The sequence below is a fragment of the Chaetura pelagica genome, unplaced genomic scaffold (genome assembly GCF_000747805.2).
Source record: "Chaetura pelagica isolate M959 unplaced genomic scaffold, ChaPel_1.0 scaffold207, whole genome shotgun sequence".
NCBI lineage: Eukaryota > Metazoa > Chordata > Aves > Apodiformes > Apodidae > Chaetura > Chaetura pelagica.
In genome coordinates, this window is record NW_009953929.1 from 1,935,006 (window position 1) to 1,953,872 (window position 18,867).

The window sequence follows — 18,867 nt, forward strand, 5'->3', positions numbered from 1 at the left end:
GCTCTATTTATGTTTAGGCTCTTCTCTTCAGTCTGTTTTTCACTGGTTGTCATGAAAACAGATTTAATTGTATAGAGCCTGATAAAAAAAACATAGAATTCCAGAGGGAAGCAAATAATACTAATTTATTTATTTTTTTTTTTTTTTACTTACTTGCAGTGCTGTTGTCTATCATCTGTAAGAGTTTGGGGTTAGAAAGTGCATTTTTGCCACGGATTATTGGTAATGTTTGAGATCTGTGATGCTTGTGACCATCATGACTAGAAGTAGAATGCATCCTGAAATTGAAAGGACCATTAAAAACGGAAATGAAGACTAAACTAGCATGCCTATACAGAATTTTTCCATGTCAGACAGAATTTTCTGCAGTACTTCCCAATGGTTAAACAAACTGATGCAAAATTTTTCAGATAAACTAATGCAAATAAGAAAGTCAGTGAGGTGGACAAAACAAGCAGATGTGCAGTGATTTCTTGAGGGAGCAGGAGACAAAATGTCATTGAGCATTGAAAAAACCCATCAGCTTAACTAGCTGGTTACTGTTCAGAAAACTGCCTTTGGGCAAAGAGAAACTGAGATGAGTTCTGTTAATTCAGAATACAAGAAAAATGTATTCTGCTCATGAAAGAACTAATACAGCTTTGATGAGGGGGGGGAAATTATGACAAACTGATAGTAACAGGAAAAAAGTGTGTTCATATGTGTGTGCTCTCTGAAGCCTTTCTGATGATGAGAAATGCACCGTGAATTTACAGTAAAAACTTAAAAGTAAAATACCAATGTATATAATTATTTTTAAAAGGATTTTGAATTTGTAACTACTTCAGAATTCAGAAAAATTTAACATCTTTTATAATTTGGATCACTTATTAAAATACTCTTTAATTTCTTAAAAAAAAAAAAAAAGTAGCTTCCTACATTTGCATAATTTATAAATATTCCAGGATAGAATTACTTACTGAACCTAGCTAAACCCTCTTTTGTGTTGGTTACTTTTATAAAAATAATTTATAAAATTAACATTTCAGATTTTTGGGGCCTCTGAAATGTATTACATGTTGTGTCAACCTGTTTTCAGTCCACACTGACAGTGTATGAGAGCTGGAGGATGACAGTGTTTTTCTAGGAGTTAATAATACAAGGTGTCATTACCATTGGGAGAGCAGACCCGATGCCTGGCCAGAGGAGTTTGAACCTTTAAGGGTCCCATTATTCTGGGTGGCCTGAACAAACTTGAAAGCAGCAGCAATTTTCCTGTTAAGAGAAAATAACTGTTAACCTGTGATGGAATGTGACACTGATTTTGCCATGTCTCTGAAGAATAAATACAGGCCTGACAAAACCTGCCATGGAGCATGAACTGGTGCATCTGGTGACCTTTCGTCTTCCCACAGTGTAACATATAGACAATCCAGTAACATTAAATAAAAAATGAAACATCAGCTGAGACAAAGCATGCCTTTCACATTTCACAGCCGTAACATGATCACATGCTTTTTGAAAGAGTGGGTAGATATTTTTTTATTGCTGTGGAACATTTCTCTATGCCCATTAAAGCTATTCCTTTCATTATACGTGTAGAAAATCCAGTATTCAAGTTCCTTTGTTTGGCATATGCACAGAAACATGGTTGAGAATGACCCAGTAATTTTGGTTATAAACGCAATGGTACTTACACCAGATGTGTACTCAGATGTCTAGAACATCAAGATAACATTGTTTCCATAAAATTAAAAATGAAGCATTCATACACTTCAGTATGTCAGACTGATGCCTTCAGGACAAAACTGATAAATGCACTATTATTCTTGTTTAAGCCTAATGTCATGCAGTGCTATTTAAATACTGTAACATAGAGTCTGCAACTAGAGAATTACCTTACAATATTGCGTTTTCCTAGATATCTGAAATTTTGCAGACAAACCCTGAAAGATAAAACAACACATTTTATGTCTATTAATGGCTTCCTAATTATGAAAAATGCTGAAGCATAGTGCCTCAAAGAGATGGCATATACACCTCCTAGTAAGCAAAGAGAACAGAATGCAGCAGTTCCCAGGCTAGGGATGCACAGGACGTGGCACCACTTTCCACACCCTTCTTCCCTTCCTCCATAGTTGAAGATTCCTGCTTGGTGAGGGTCAAAGTCAAGGGCCTATTCCACTAGGTGGAAAAACCCAAAGAGAAATTATTTGCAGCAGTCACTTCAGAACATCATAATCTAACATAAAAGCAACCAATCACAAAGTGAACTTACTCTAAAATGCTGAAAAAGTCTGTTATTTCTGAGAATGGTGCTCGCAACCAGTAGGAAATCAGTGCATCTAAAGGGAGATATTAAAATTTATTATGTGTCTGTAACAGGTAATTAAACTTGACCCAAAGCCTATAAAATATATTGATAATTATTCCAATTTAACATTTGTTTGGATTCAGCATTCACAATATTTTACAACAACGTAAATTAGGTAGCGAGTGCACATTTTACCTTCTGAAATGGTTTTCATAATGTGAAGGAAACACATAAGGAGGCTTCTAGTTTCAGCTTGATCCAGCTTGTCAAAACGAAGAGTTGATCCAATCAAAGACAGAGGTCTCATGATCTGTTGCAATGACAGCAAAGGGCTTTCTTAAGTACAGTGATAGGTTTCCACCTCTAGTAACCATTTTCAACATTTGCGCATGTACCTTTTCACACGTGTCAGTTCTCTCACTGTTTTTTTCATTGGTACTTGGGTTAGATTCAAGACTTGCTAAGGAAGCTCTGGAGTCAGCATGGTTTGCTGCAGAGATAGCTATTGATGAAAAGGCTGTAAATGAAAGTCATAGCAAACATGCTAAATGAAAACATTTATGGATACAAAAACTGACAAGAAAAATGGGAAACTTAAAATGTGTCACATGCTGGACTGACACCAGTGATTTAAACTTCCAATAGCATAGCTATTGATGGGTATGTTTAGTACTGAAAACATGCAACAAGTTGAAATAAAATGATTCACTTTGCTGTTATTCATGGCATTAAAATGGCCTGTTGCATTCCGTAAGGCCTGACCCAAAAATCAGTGGAAAGATGCCCACGGACTTCTCTGAATTTTGAAATGGGGTTTGGAGGAAGTGAAAAAAAAAAAGTATGTTATGTTTCTACCACTCCAGGAAGCTGGGAAAAACTAAGAATACTTGCCTCCAAAAGACTTGAGGAGTTTTCAGGAGAACTTTGGAACTATTCTTAAGTCAGGCAGAGACTACAAGAATGAGCTTAGGCACAGGGATGCATGAGAGCCTGACTGCTGGCATCGTTCCAAAGCAGAAGAGTAAGTGAAGCAGTGGAAGAAGAGTGGCATCACAAGAGAAATCAAAATCAATCAAAAAACACCCAAAGGTAAGAGAAGCATTGCATACCATGCTTCCCTGAATATTGTCTCAGATGGGTTAATTATAACCTCCATGAATACTAAGCAGAAAGCACGATGGATTGAGATACATGGAAATCTACTTGTGTGCATGTTCCATCCGTTATTTATACCTGCTATAGAGTTCAGAACATCTTTGGAGAAGGATGTATCCACAGAGTTTGCATGTTTCATTGCTGGCTGGGTCTGAAATCCTCCAGCTGTGCTCAAGTCATCCCTAGATCCCTGTATTTTGAAAGAAACACAACCAACTCCAGTAAATGGTATCAGTCAACATTCAGGACGACAACACACTCAACAGGCTTAGACACTGAGCCTGAAAACCTGCTTTGAGTTGGTTAGACATGACAGCCTTAAAAGATCGAGGCTTGCCATAATCTGCCAAATAGTTACCTGCAATATGAAACCCTCTCATAATCAAAGTCGTAGAGGACAGATCAAGTCTAACTGTGTTTGCTTCTTAAACACTAGCCCAGCATTGGGAAAGGAGCATTAACTACTGTTAGCAAAGATCAAGATGAAACAGCCTAGTTTGCTCAAAGGACTGAAAGATAAAACATCCCTGCAGAAATGTGCTTCTAGTTTTTACATCAGGGCTATGATAATAACACACCTAATCTTTTCAGAAATCAACAAACATTCTCCTCCACATGTGGAGTTTATGCAGACATTTTCTTTAGTGGCAAGTTATTTTTATTATGCTTCTGTACCCCTTCCCACCTTCAGCTACTTGTATGTTTTCCCTCTGCCTGGTGTAGCCCATCATCCCTCTGTTGTATCAGTGGAACTGCTTGTGGATTCATGATATAACCCTGTAAAGGCTCTGTGGGTGATGGGCAGTTTGCTTTAGAACAGTGTCTCCGAGCCACCTGTCAAGGGACCTGCCTGAAGACAGAGCCCTCAGGCCCACCAGGGTAGATGTATGAACTGTATGAACCGGATGGGGTTCCAAATCTCTGACTTCCAGTTTCCCATCCTGGGACAGTCAGTGTCCTGGGTCTGTTCCAGACCCACAGACAGTCCCCTGCCAGTACAGCCTCCTGGGACCTGGAAGGTGCTCTACAGATCAAGATCTTCCAAATTCAACACTGGATGCAAACAAATCAGCATTTTCAGAACTGCGTTTTGTTAGCTGGTTTGTGACCAGCACAGACTCAGACCTCTTCCCACCAGATTGACTGGGCCAGACCTCAAACTTGACCATTTCATTGTTCTGAAATAACACATAAATTACCTGATTGGAAGTATTGATATTGAAAAGGAACATATCCTTCATATATATCCTTGGCATATTGTCCAAAAGCATTCCATAGAGTGGCATGTACAGGTTTGCTATTTGTGCCTGTTTTGCCTAAAAAACAAAAGACACAGCACAATCCTAATTAATGCACAGTAGTGGCTGAGGAAGTTTCACATGCATTTAGCTACTGCACAAACAAGCAGATAAAAAAGAATGAGCAGTCAGTTTCTTTACCGGCTCTGCATATCGGTCATCAAAGGAATGCTTTGCCATCAAGTTCTTCAGCACAGCCAAAGCTAAGTGCCTGATATCCTGGTCCTCCTGCAAGGCAAAACCAACCTCCCGCAGCAGGACACCAATTAGAAAATGTTTACGGCAAAATTCATTGGTCAGTGTGTACTCTGGAATATCTTGGAACAGAACAGAAAAGGATCCTTAAATTAATTCGTAGGTTACACGTATCCCCCCTTTCAGTTCCCAAATTTTCAATAACTTTTATTGATTTAATCCCACTGTTAAACCTTGATTTCCTGATCTGATAGCCCCATTCTGCTCCGTCACTTGCTAGAATGAATTAATCTACTACTATTAATTCTCAAAAGCATGCAGCTGTTACAGCTGAATAATAAAAGACAACGTATATACACATTTCTATATGAGAATCTCACATGTTGCACATTATACTATTCACTTCTTTGAGGCACAAACCCCAAACTGCTGTTCCCATATTCTAGTTTTCAGAGTTCTAAACCAGAGATTCAGACTAATTCCCCTTTTGAAAATGGTAAATATTTTTTTTGCCTACATTAGCCACAATTCAGTGGCAGTGGCCAAAGGCAGGCTCTTGGTGCACTATTCAGCTTCCTTCTCATAGTCATTTCGTTCATACCTGATGTTCGATATTCCTGTGTTGATTCTGAAGGTGTCACAGGGTCTTCATTTTTCGTAAATATAAAAAAAAAAAACACAACACCAAAACTCATGCATTTTTAAACTTATGAAGTATAAACAAATTTTATTTGTGTATATATATATATATTTAAATGTAACTCAAATTTGAATGAAACAAATGCTTCTACTGTGTCCAATCAGCCCTTTCCCTTGCTCCCAATCTCCCAGGGCTACTGCACCTTTAGTAATTAGTCGTCACAAATAGTCCAGTTCAATCATCCCAAAACTTCCAGCAAGAGTCACCTCCCACCACCTAACTGGGTTGTCAGGTCTTGCATTTATTTACAGCTATACTGAAATTATGATATTTTTACACATTGCTTAAGTAGCACCACCTGAAAAGCCGTGTGAGGCTTCTGCACCTGCAGTGCAGACATGATACTTCAGGGAGTTAATTGTTATCTGCTCTTTAAACTTCCTGATAATTCATCATTGTACAGAAACCTTTTTGGGGCGGGACCTTACCAGGAATGTTTGAAGACCTTATGGGCAGGCACAGTGGGATGAAGTGCTCATGGTGACAGACTTCTTGGAGAAAGTCAAATTTGAACTGATGTAATGTCTGAAAATCACAACAGGCAAGGGCTTAGTTCACATTAAAACAGGGAATATGGGAAGACAGAGCTGCACTACTACTTATCTCTGCCTCAAAATTAATACATTCAACACTGAAACCTTATGGCTTGTTATGCCAAACTGCACAAATAATCAACTTTTTTTTTGGTCTCTGTTCTCAAAAAAACTCGACACAGTCAAACAAGCTCTTCAGATTCTTCAAGTATGATTTTTTATTGAAGACGTACTGATAAATATAAGCTTGATCCAAGCTAAATATTTAAGGTATATTTAAAGCTACACTGGATATTTTGATGGTATGTTCTGTAGCACATAATCATAGGAACATATCTTCTCCAGTTCACATAAATTTGGGACCATCATAATTATTATGCCTTTCTTCTCCCTTTTTTTTTTTCTTCTTCTCCTTTTTTGGTCACCGAATACAAAATTTCAGCCACACAGGCCAGATTCAAAACTCATTGATAGTGGTGAAAACTTGATTGATGTCAGCGAGTGCCAACTCTGAGCTTTTTGGAAGCATGGGTCCTAATTCCTGCCTGACCATTCCCAGGGACCTCCATGACTTTTAAACCATTAATAACCCTTTTTTTTTTTCTTCTTCTCCTTTTTTGGTCAACCGAATACAAAATTTCAGCCACACAGGCCAGATTCAAAACTCATTGATAGTGGTGAAAACTTGATTGATGTCAGCGAGTGCCAACTCTGAGGGATTTGAGTATTATATAATTTTGGTATTATTTGCTTTATATCTTCCTCCCTAGAAGCCATCCATGATCGTTTGTGGAGCCTTCCAACTACCTCAAGAATTTTTCGTTCCCACTATAATGATGTGCCACGAAGATATAAAGATAATACATGACATCCAGTAAGAAATATGTGCTTCCCTCTTCTCAGCACACTGTTCTCAGGGGCAGAAAGACATCACTCAGGATGGCCAATGCAACACTGCATCGACCCATATCAAACATCTGCTCTAGGATGAGAAAGTGCTTGTTAAGGTCTTCTATTTGCCCTGGGTTTAAGTCTGTCTGTCCCTGATAAATTGTAGCCCTTCTGCTGCCGCTGTCAGGCTAGAGTAGGTAGGCTGAATGGTGTGGGCTTTTTCCCCAACACATTTCATTGCACTGTGCCACCTCATCAGGATGGACATGCAGCTTAGGGTCTAATGGCAAATAAAGAAATGAAGCACCTGAATCGTGTTTCCCAGGGAAAACATTTTGAGGGAACACAAACAACTGAATGCTAATGAGATATTTCAACTTTTGAATAAATATTTCTCCAAATGATGTTTAAATGTCAGAATATGGGAGGATGCTAGAGATATTTCTGTGGAACAGAAATGATGGTGCTTCGTTCACAATTAAAATAAATTCAAACTGCAATGGTATAGACTGATATGCCCATAAACTGTTTATTCAAGCAGCAATTTACACTGTTAAATTTTCTGAAGAGAGAGGTCAGCTTGCAGTACCATCCTCTTGATATGTAAACAGTCATTACAGAAGAAAAAGACAGAGAAAGAAATCCTGCAGCACATTTAAATGACTGACCCTTGCTTAGACATCTGACTGAAAATAAAAACAGTGCAAGGGCTCTCTCTTCTTGAGGTCAGAAGTCTCTGATTTTATTTCATGGCTATTGTTTGCAAGTGCTGCAAAGTCTGTTCCAGCAGAACACGTCTCAGCTTCCACACCTCCTGGCAGATGGCCCTGGAGGGATGATGGGTGCCTGGCACTGCACACACACTCCCTGCCAAGGAGTTGCTAAGTTCTCTCTGCACACTGACTAATTTCAGGCTTTTCTACTGGCCATGAATTGGCCTTTTTAATTAAACATCTGTTTCTGTGGTTAAATTTATTTAGGGAAGTTTGAAACATGGAAACCATTTTCAGATGGCATAATATTATTTGCAGACCTACAGACTTCAGGCTATGACATTAATACCGACAGACTCCATTCTACATCTATCCCAGAGATTAGGTGAAAGACTCAAGTGCAGCATGAAGTTATTTTTAGTAAAAAGCAAGACAGACCTGGAGTAATCTTACTCATTATGTACAGATGCCCAGATCACCACTAAAAAATTATAAAAAGCTAATGGACAGGAGTTTTGTAAGTTTTTTTTGGGAAAGACAAGTAATTCAAAGTGCATATCTTGAATACAATCTATCATCTTACATGATCCAGTGTGATAGCTCAGAAATCCTATCATGGAAGAGAAAAAATATGTGACTCATCCTGATGAAGAGTAGAGGAAAAAAAGCTGAATAGTTTGGGGACCTCTTGCAGTTTGATGTTTATTGTTCAAACTATATCACTGAATATTATAGGTACTATAGATGAAATTCAGGCTGCAAGTAATTTCCCTCAAAGCAAGCACAAACTAATTTGGAGCAGACTGGCTTTCCTGCATCATCCATGAGGTAGGAGCACACCATTCATTCAAGGGAACAGAGATGTTACATTCTCAGTTGAGTTTACAAAATGGTAACTTGTTCACATGCTCTTACTTTAATCTCCTCGAAGAAAAGTGCTGCCAATTGCTGTTGATGTTTATAGATCAAAGCACTTCCAAAGAATCAAAGTTTAAATTCATATAATTTCTGACTGGCCAGCCTTTTGCATGCTTTGTTCTGAGTAAGCTTTGCAGAGTCTGGTCTCACAGGGCTCAGTGAGTAGTTGTTTGCACACAGCTATTTCTTCCCAGAAAAGTGGACAGATGGATAAAAACCAACTGGTTTTAACACAATTAAAATAAATGTTTTCACTGACTTGAGTACTATGATGAAGCCATGGAATAGATAAAAAATAGTTTCAATATAAAAATACTCAGCTAGTAAAAAACTACAGCTATGAAAAACAACAAAAATACCCAAGCCAAAACCAAAAAAATACCAAAACTATACCTTGCCATCTCCTGTTCCAAACATACTTATATAATTGTTGATCACCTTGAACACAAATCCACGATCCATAAACGTAAAACAGCGCTAAAGAAGGGGGGAAAAACATGTATTATTTTATAGCCAAAAGAGCAGTACATGGCCTCACTTACCTGGCTGTTTGCCTTGCATCACCTATAAGCTTGAATCATTGTGCAGGTGATGTAAGTCTTGGAGCAGGGCAAGGAAAAGCAGGGAACTGGTCAATCTGACTCAAGTTCTTTACTGTTTTCAGTAATAATAAACTGACCAAAGTCTTCATTTTCACTGCACCTGCAGTCTAAAATAACTATCATTATCTCTCTGGTAGCAAATATGCCACCGCATTACATTTCTATGAGAATACTGCTCTTGCTGACTTATGGAGCTAAATAGCCAGAAGGTGTAGAGGTTTTTGAGGGTCTTGATGCTACAGATACTGACATTTTTTCCTTGCAGAGTCAGTCTACCACAAATGTTTTTATTCTCTTTGACTAGATTAGAATAGTATCAAGTTCGCACTAAGTATGGGAAAATAAGTGCATATGTTGTAATGACAGAACATCTCACCTTGAGAAATTTGGCAGTGCTGTAGTTTGCATTTCTGGTTTCTTCAAGAGCATCTTTGTACTTCCAAACAACATGGTCTGCTACAACCATCACAAGTGTATCCAGCTCAGTTTGAAACAAGTCTGGAAACCTCTGAGCTCGAGAAACCTAAGCAGAGAATAGATGATCACTTGAGAGTATCATCTGAAATGCATTCAGGCCAAGAATAATGACAATAAAACACAGGGCATTCAACATAGAAGAAAAATATTCCTAAGAGTATCCATGAATCTATTCTGACTATAAAACCCAAGAGGAAGAATCCAGACTATAGGAAAGTAGGAAATCTTATCCTCAGATCCCAGTACAGGTGTATGAAGAGCATCTTTGAAAATCAAGTAGAAAAGAGGTTAACAAACCTTTGTTTTGTTTGTATCAACCAAGTGCTGTGCCATTGATTTCAAGATAACTGCAAAGAAGAACCAGGAATGCTGTTCAAAAGAAGGTAAAAAGAGATTAGGAAAAATTATCTCAGGAATATTTTACAATGCATTGCCATTCCTTAGAGATGAATTGCATTTCTCAGTAACGCACAATGATAAACTCTACATGGCCCCAAGTGCCAGGTATTGAATAATAATGGATGATATCCTTTTTGCTGTCCCAGGGGCTCAGCACAGAAAACAGGAACTGGTTCACTCTAAACCTTTGGCAACTCCTGAGCTGGACTCCCTAGCTCTTATACCATAACCAACAGGCTCAGTGATGGGGGTTGCACATGTATGAATTTCTTAGACATGGTTTGATACAAGAAACCTCAGGAAACCTCCAACATTCTCATTTTGGTCACTGTAAATCAAAGGCAGCAGCTGAAATCAGATATAAATGTCCTACTTCTAGATGAATATTCTCTCTGCATTTTTCAAATAAAAATAAAAACAGGGTATCCTGAAGGTCATCATTCACATCATATTGCTTAAGAATTAGGTTTCTGACTCAGAGGGAGCTGTCACAGGAAGGAGAAATTTTACTATGCAAACCATGTCATTCTGAGAATTGTGTTATATTGAGAAACTGTAGCAGGTCTGTTCTGTTGAATCACTGCAGGATGTGATTTGTGCAAAGCTAATCCAGGCAAGGAGGAGTGAAGAGAGAGATATAACTAGTGAGTTTCAGACAGAAAACCAGTAGTAAAATTACAAGTGTGCTAATTCAAGCTATTCTTCACCTTTAAGACCTGTTTCACTGTTACTTGGTCATTTAACTTCAGAAGACCAGTCATATTCTTGACCAGCTCCTCATGAACAGTCCTGTCTTCAAAGGATTTGGTCCTGAACACATACTGAAGAAGAAAGGAAAAATCAAAATTACCAAAATGTACATTAAAACAAATTTTAAAACACTCAGTAGGAGAAGTTAAATTATTTATATACCACTAACAGCTGACAATCTTTGCCATTAGAATATCTTCACTGAACAATACATTCACACAAGTTTAATTCCCCTAGCATTAATGGCACAACTCTGCTCTCCTACAAACCCCAAGTTTTAAACACAACTTCACATTGATTTCAGGTTAACTTGAACCAAGAGGAATTTCAGCTTAAAACCAGTGCTACAATTTATTTTTTCAATAGAGTCCTAACACCTGTAAACTGCCTTTCAAGTTGTTTCACCAGAGGAAAAAAAAGAATAAGGAAGCAGAGGAAGTACAGAGGGTTTTTCATCTACCACCTAGTCAGGGTCACCTTTCACTTGCTCCTTTCTTCCAGTGGCAACAACTAGTCAGAGCTGGTAACCTCGTTTCATCCTGAAAGGTGTAGAGCAACCACTGGAGCTGAGAGAAGGGCGAGACTATACTCCTTTTAGAAATCTACCCCTCAGGAGAGAAATTTATCTTATCAAGTTCCTCAAGCTCATAAATCTAGTATAAGTTTTATTCAACATTTTAAGCTAATAATTTGGTGCTGGGATCCATTATTTGTTCCCTAAAGCAAGATCTCTGCCAGTGTATCAGCTGGGATGAAACACTTCCAGTTCAATCAGGTATGTAAAAGAAAGAAATATTTCTTGAAAGCATCTTATTAATATTCAACTTTGTTTCCAAAGCAGATGCCAGAATCTTCTCCCTGTGCAGTTTGACACTTCTGGGTCCAGTTATTTACGTCAGTTGATCTCATATTATTATTATTGCATCTGAGTGACTCACAATTCTTAACTTACCTATTCCCAAAACAGAATTTCTAAAGTTGGCATTTGTTTCCTTACAGATGGATGAGAGTTTTAATAGTTACTGGCTTTTGACTGCTGCTGGAAATGAGAAAGTGAACGTCTGGTGTGGCCTAATAATCAGCTGTTATTTCCAAGATATTTTAGCTGCAATGGGTGTCTATTGCAATTTTGGAAACTTATTGAGTAGAAGTGTTAAGACCCATTTAATTAACTACATTTAAATGTCAAAAAGGTTATCTATTTTTGAGAAAACAATTCTCCTGGACCTCAGCAAAATTCCTCTGTGCTCAAGTTCAATTGCTGCAGATAACAGAATCACAGAATCATCATGGTTGGAAAGAACCTCTGAGATCATCAATACAAAAAACCCCCAAGCACACACCAACAACCACACACATCCTACCATAAAACACCCACAAAAAACCCAACCCTACAAACTCAGCCATTAGAGCATCCCCAGTTCCTTCAGCCGCTCTCCTATGACTTGTTCTCTACAACCTTCACCAACTTGGCAGCTCTCCTCTGGATACATTCCAGCACCTCAGTGTCCTTCTCACAGTGAGGAACACAGATCTGAACACAGTACTCAAGGTGCAGCCCCTCTGAGTACAGGGGCATGATCACCTCCCTGCTCCTGCTGGCCATGCTATTCCTGATGCAGGCCAGAATATGTTCTTGGCCACCTAGGCACATGCTGGCCCATGTTCATCTGGCTGTCAACCAACAACCCCCAGATCCCTTACTGCTGGGCAGCTCTCCAGCCACTCTTCCCCAGGCCTGTAGCATTGCCTGGGGTTGTGACCAAAATGCAGGACCTGGCACTTGGCCTTATTGAACCTCATACAATTGGCCTCAGCCCATCAATCCAGCCTGTCCAGATCCCTCTGTAGAGCTTTCCTATGCTCAAGCAGATCAACACTTCCACCCAGTTTGGTGTCATCAAACTGACTGAGGGTGCACTCAATCCCCTCATCTAGATCACTGATCAAAAGATGACCCCAAAGCTGTAATCATTGTCTGACTGCAGGGAATTGTCCCTCCCACATCGCAGGACTCTGAAAGAGTGCACTGTATCTTCCTCCTCCTGTGCTTGCTCAGCATGGTGTCCTGTGGTGTGCAAGCTGTGCCGTCAAGGAAAGGACCAGCCCTTTGTCCTCCTCAACAGAGAAAGCTTGGGAGCCAAAATGCAGCTGAGTTTGGTGGAGAAGGACATTCCATGGAGTGTCCCTGCTGTACAGGATGCCCTTAAAGCACAAAGAGGCAGTGTAATTTGATCAGCTGACACAAGAAACTTACGGCAGAGGAAGAGATTTTACTAAACATCTTCTAAATCTTACATTAGTTTCCTAACCAGAGTTACCCAGCCTAAGAGTGTCTGGAAGCTATAATACAAATGCAGAGAGAGCTACAAACAAGTAGAACTAACAGTAAAAAATCTTGCAGAAAAACAAAACTGAAAAAGTTCACATAAAATGGTTAACAGTGTCACATTAATCTTACCGTCACGTAAGAATTGATGCAGTTCTCTAGCTGTTCTTCATGGCACTTAGCAACAACGTTAGTTAGAACCCTGGGAGACAAAAAAGAAAAAAAAAAGCTATTTTGTATCATAAGGCAGAGAAAGTCCATTTGATGCATCACATTGTTCTGTTAGTGAAACCTCACTTGAAATAATCCACAAGGGATGTGAATGGTGTGAGCAGAAACTGTCCTACTGGGAAAATACAGTCACTGCTCGGGGCCTCCTCTTGCATGGATTGTGCTGTTATATGTGTACTTCTCTAACAAAATGCACTTGGTTTTAATGATGAAACTGTACTGACATCACAACAAAAGAAAACTATTAACTAATGAAAGCTTATACAGATCTTGAATGATCAGGAATAGGAAAGAACTGAAGTATATTTATGAAATAGAAGGCAAAAGCCTCTTTCTCTGCAAATGCTACTTTGTCAGGTCCTCTCCACTCTTGGTAGTTCTGTAGAGCTTTGATACTTTGCTTATGACTGTTTACCAAAGCCAAACACAAGCCCTGGCTCAACCCTGAGCTTACCCCTCTCCTGCACTGTTTGCCCAGAACCTCAGACTCAGGTTCTGCCCAAGCACTTGGGAACAAAGGGCTGAGCACAACACCCTCTCCTTACTGTGCAGTGGGGGGACTGGACACCTGGTGCAACCACAGATGCTCTGAGCTTCTGCAGATCATCTTGATGATAAGCAAGATGAAAGAAAATTGCCTGGGCCATGCTGGCACCCACTCTCACAACCTCAGCTTCTACTAACAGCAGAGATAGTTCTACTTGAGAACAAGTGTTTCAGCAATGTTTTCTCTACAATTTGTACTTAAGCCATCTCAGAAAACACAAGTCTGAGCAAAAAGTCTTCTTCAACTTAACCATGAAAATTCCTCTTGATAACTACGATCTCATTTTTTCATGATACTTTATATAGAAAAGACTGCAATTTTATAATCTTATTTTTATGTTAAAAGAATGAGGAAGAACAGTTACAGATTCTCAAATGTCAAAAGTTAGTGAACTGTATCTCAAATGCAGGGCTATACATTAGTAAGTGTGAATAAAATGGATTAGTAATATGCTTGACTGTGGTCCACATACAAGCAGTCATTTTTAATAGCCTGGTGATGTGAGGTTTTTTTGCCAATTCTTATTGTTCTCAAAAGCTTTCTAATTGTTTCAAGTCAGTATTTTCCATATATCTCACTTACTTGCTGTTAGTAGAAGTAAAATTTGTAGCAAAAAACAAAAGCTATGACAAAATTAGTTGTGCACATTCCAACTCTTTAGTCTTTATTCTGACTTGAATTTGTAACAAGTTCTGGCAAAGAAGAGACAGAGAAATGATGACACAGCTGGGCCCCCAGACAAGTAAATAACCATGAGAAAGTATAAAAGGAATAATGCTTTCTCCCCAGCACACAAGGCAATCTATGCTCTCATTCTGTTGTTGTTGCTTTAAGTATGTTCAACACAAGCTGCTTCAAGCTATTCAGAACAAAATACAATGTGCGTGTATATATAGGACACATCAATGAATGTCACACACAGCAGACATGTGTATTCCCCCTGACATCAAGACTACCAGCACAAAAGCTACCAGACACCAGAAAAACACTGAGCAACCCTCTTCGTTTTGGGCCATACAGGTGTATAGACAAAATCTGAAGCATGAAAAAAATTCACATTCTTCAATTTTCCATCTAATAATTAAATCTACTTTCTAAACAGCTGTTCTTCTATAGCATTTATTTTTGCACTACTGAAATTCTAGCCTGGGACACAATTCTTCATTCTCTCTATGTAGTCTTAACATGAATTGATTTTTTTGGCCATGAAGGAGTCCTGAAAAAAGGTCCAACTGCCTCTTCCTTTGAAAGCAGCGTGTAGTGATGAGATCACACGTGTTTACACAGAAAGGCTCTTCTAACCCTAGTGCCCAGGCGTTGTAAAACCAGACTTAGCCCTGCAAGGTGCCATGATGCTTTGATAAAGGACACAAACTCTAGCTTTCCAAGGCTACGATGAGGAGCTTTGCTTCCTTGCTCCTTTAAGTTTTACTAATTCATCTTTCTTCAGGAACTAATTCTGAACAAGAGTCTGTGGAAAGAAAGACAGAAAGAAAATATACTGAGAGCAGATTAGTCTAACAGGGTTGCTGAGGACAGTTATCATTTTTTTCCTACGAGTTGTATTGTAGTCCCTATGTTTAGCTACTGGCAGAAGTACAACACAAACACCACTATGGCCAAAAAAAAAAGGCAATGCAACTTTCTGCCGTCCTACAGAGACAAATAATAATCTCTTCAGTACTTTTTTTTTCCTGCTGCCCTGATTAACAGCATCAATAAAGACAATTTCATTATGTGAGGGGTGAGAGACTCAGCAAATCATTCCAGTTGTTTGCCTGCTCACTGGAAAATGCTTATATCGCTCTTCAGTTATTACTGATCTACTTTAATTAAAAAATGCCCCAGATCAGTGCGACCTTGTTGCTTGACTCTGCATTGGATGCTGTCAGATGCTAAGCTCTTTCTATGTTGAACTCCACATCCTCTGATCCAAACATGAACCAAAACTGATATTCAGATTTATTAGGAAGCATGTAGCTCCTTAAGAATGAGACATTCACCTGTGATTGCCTCAGGGCACAGAGACACACTTACCATGGTCTATGGCTTCCTGGTTGGTATCAGAGTCAGCCACATGATACCATGTGTTTCCAGGCATTATTTGTAGAGCCCTGTGTTAAGGGGGAAGCAGGCATCCTCACCTACTAAAGTCTAAACATCACAGTCAGCCTTTTAAAAAGCACCTACAATTGGACTAACATCTACATTTGCACTCTAGAGTGAGCTCTTCTTCCCATACAGAAAATACTCAGATACCTGGTCACAGCTGTTGTAACTTCATCATCACTGTTTTGCACCAAAACCTGGAAGAGTTGATTCATGACTATGGGAAGAAAATTCATGATTACGTGGATCTTCTCGATCCGCAGCAAATTCTGTAATGGATGTAAGAAAGAAAATGAGAGATAAAGAAAATACAAGCAATGGAAGCTGTTTATTTGCTTTCCTGCTTTAGCAGGTAAAATGCAGAGCAGCCACTGGTGTAACAGCAGCAGGAAAACAGGACAACTAAGTACAGGACTAGTTCTCCATGGAGTTTGTTTTAAATACAACCATCTATACAACTAGGCACTGTCCAAACTTCACAATTCCAATATTTTGCTCCACCTTGGCTTCAGGGAAAAATTAAGAGAAACCAAACCAAACTTTCATATTTCACTAAGGATACACATGTAAAAACAATAAAAGAACTTAATTACTATTCTCAAGACATGCTTTCCCAAACATTTTTAGGAAAACTAATAGGTTTTATGCAGAGATCTAATAAACTGAACTTGTTATGGCTAAAATACTTAAGTTAAAAGCACATTGAAAAAAAGTAGTATTAAAACTTTAACCTGACTGGACTGACATTATATTATCTTCTCTGACCAAGGAGGATATTAAGCTTTTAATTTAAAAAAAAAAACCTCCTTTGAACTCTGCCTAGTTTTTCATTTCAGTTGAGAAAAAGCCCTAAATATAATTTTATAGCACACTTAGTGCTGCAGGTTACTTTACCTTACAAGAATTTATAAAGATTGAGGTAGGAGGCTGGGATAGATCCTTTTCCCTTTCTTGGCACTGATGGAAAAAGTTATTCAGGTATGGATCCTAAAATGATAAACATTCACATTAATTTATATTGTAGAAAGGATTAGAATTCAACTCCATAAATGGGTTACAGGTGTCACTCGTGACACCAAACAACACACTTGTTTCCAGCCACCTTAGATATAAGACACAGAAAGATCAACTTATTTATCCCAACCCATTGGCCAGCACTGCTTGCTATATACAACTTTTTTCTGGAAGCTTTATTACTCTTCTTTCAGTGTTGTAAGCAATTAATTTTTCTCATAATCTAAGGGATTTCAATGATCAGCATTTTTTTTTTTCCTTCCTGGTGTTCACAATTTATTTTGTTGGTGTTTAAACTGATAGTGCACAATTTTCCTGTTGGTATAGTCTTGAATAATTTATATTTTTCCTTTAAGTGTGTGTTTCATTGTTGCTATCTTGCCCTTCAACATTCAAATAACCTTTACATGCCAGAGAAACAAACTAATACAATATTTTAAATAATCTTTTAGACATTCCTTGGCACTTTGTTTATAAGCAGGTAACAGAGCTAAGAAGATATTTGGCTTACCTGAGTATTTACTGTGGATACAACAAGAGTAGAGACTTTGAAAAGTGGTTTTCCACCATCTACCCATTTAACTTCACATCCAATCTGCTATTAAAACAAACAAAAATCATATTGTCCCAGTTATTTCCTACTTATTTAAGCCTGAATCAAATTTTCACTGCATAGCTTTGCACATACTCATGTGTGAACTGTGCTGGCTACTGTCCTTTCACCACCACAGAATTATTGCAACACAAAACCACTTTTCAGCAGAAGCCCATGAACATTATCCTTCAAGGGACCAGATCACTGCCCCACCCTGTCCTAATGACAGTAATACACACCAGGAGGCAGAAATAATCCACGCTGGACAAGATCAGTGGGAAAATATGATGTCACATCATAAAACTGGAGAATGAATCATGATCAGTGGATCACAGTGTATGAAGAATGAATGTCATATGGCTACATTTGTGAAAAGAGTTCTTTTTTGAGAAGTCAGGTATAATATTGTACAATGTTGTACAACACACACTTATAAAGTATACTCTTTCTGTCTACATCTTTGAATCAGCACCATGTTCTTAGCCCAGTGGTACATATATTGTACAATGCACATGAACATTCTAAACCCAATATCCTATTTATCATTTGCACTTCCAGGTAAGTGCAAATGCAAATCTGATCTCATGTAAAACCTTGGCAAATAAATGCTCTGGGCCATTTGAAAAACATGAGAGTATAAATTAATACCTTTCCACAAGTTGATTCTTGAAGGCTCAAGTAATTGGGAGGCAGGCTGCTTGCCACTGCCACGTGGTGTTCATGGGAAGCTAACTTATAAAGTACACTCTTTCTGTCTACATCTTTGAATCAGCACCATGTTCTTAGCCCAGTGGTACATATATTGTACAATGCACATGAACATTCTAAACCCAATATCCTATTTATCATTTGCACTTCCAGGTAAGTGCAAATGCAAATCTGATCTCATGTAAAACCTTGGCAAATAAATGCTCTGGGCCATTTGAAAAACATGAGAGTATAAATTAATACCTTTCCACAAGTTGATTCTTGAAGGCTCAAGTAATTGGGAGGCAGGCTGCTTGCCACTGCCACGTGGTGTTCATGGGAAGCTAACTGGGCATCTTTCAACAAAGGAAGCCATGCATATCCCACTGCACACAAGAACATATCAATGTGATTCCTTGGAAAAACAAGCT

At 38.6% G+C, this 18,867-nt stretch overlaps 1 protein-coding gene across 1 annotated transcript in view; it reads right to left on the reverse strand.

Moving 5' to 3' along the window:
- DOCK10 (dedicator of cytokinesis 10) overlaps positions 1-18,867 on the reverse strand; it is a 127,779-nt gene that overhangs the window by 24,840 nt on the left and 84,072 nt on the right. The window contains exons 21-40 of the mRNA XM_010001659.1: positions 18,701-18,822; positions 17,666-17,752; positions 17,035-17,127; positions 16,291-16,409; positions 13,386-13,455; positions 10,882-10,995; positions 10,073-10,144; positions 9,675-9,821; positions 9,090-9,173; positions 6,070-6,166; positions 5,543-5,587; positions 4,888-5,063; positions 4,648-4,764; positions 3,527-3,638; positions 2,689-2,810; positions 2,489-2,603; positions 2,258-2,324; positions 1,878-1,925; positions 1,153-1,254; positions 150-278 (exon numbers count right to left, since the gene is read on the reverse strand). Coding sequence (XP_009999961.1) covers positions 150-278; positions 1,153-1,254; positions 1,878-1,925; positions 2,258-2,324; positions 2,489-2,603; positions 2,689-2,810; positions 3,527-3,638; positions 4,648-4,764; positions 4,888-5,063; positions 5,543-5,587; positions 6,070-6,166; positions 9,090-9,173; positions 9,675-9,821; positions 10,073-10,144; positions 10,882-10,995; positions 13,386-13,455; positions 16,291-16,409; positions 17,035-17,127; positions 17,666-17,752; positions 18,701-18,822 — 2,038 coding nt within the window. The remainder of the gene's footprint in view (positions 1-149; positions 279-1,152; positions 1,255-1,877; positions 1,926-2,257; positions 2,325-2,488; positions 2,604-2,688; positions 2,811-3,526; positions 3,639-4,647; positions 4,765-4,887; positions 5,064-5,542; positions 5,588-6,069; positions 6,167-9,089; positions 9,174-9,674; positions 9,822-10,072; positions 10,145-10,881; positions 10,996-13,385; positions 13,456-16,290; positions 16,410-17,034; positions 17,128-17,665; positions 17,753-18,700; positions 18,823-18,867) is intronic.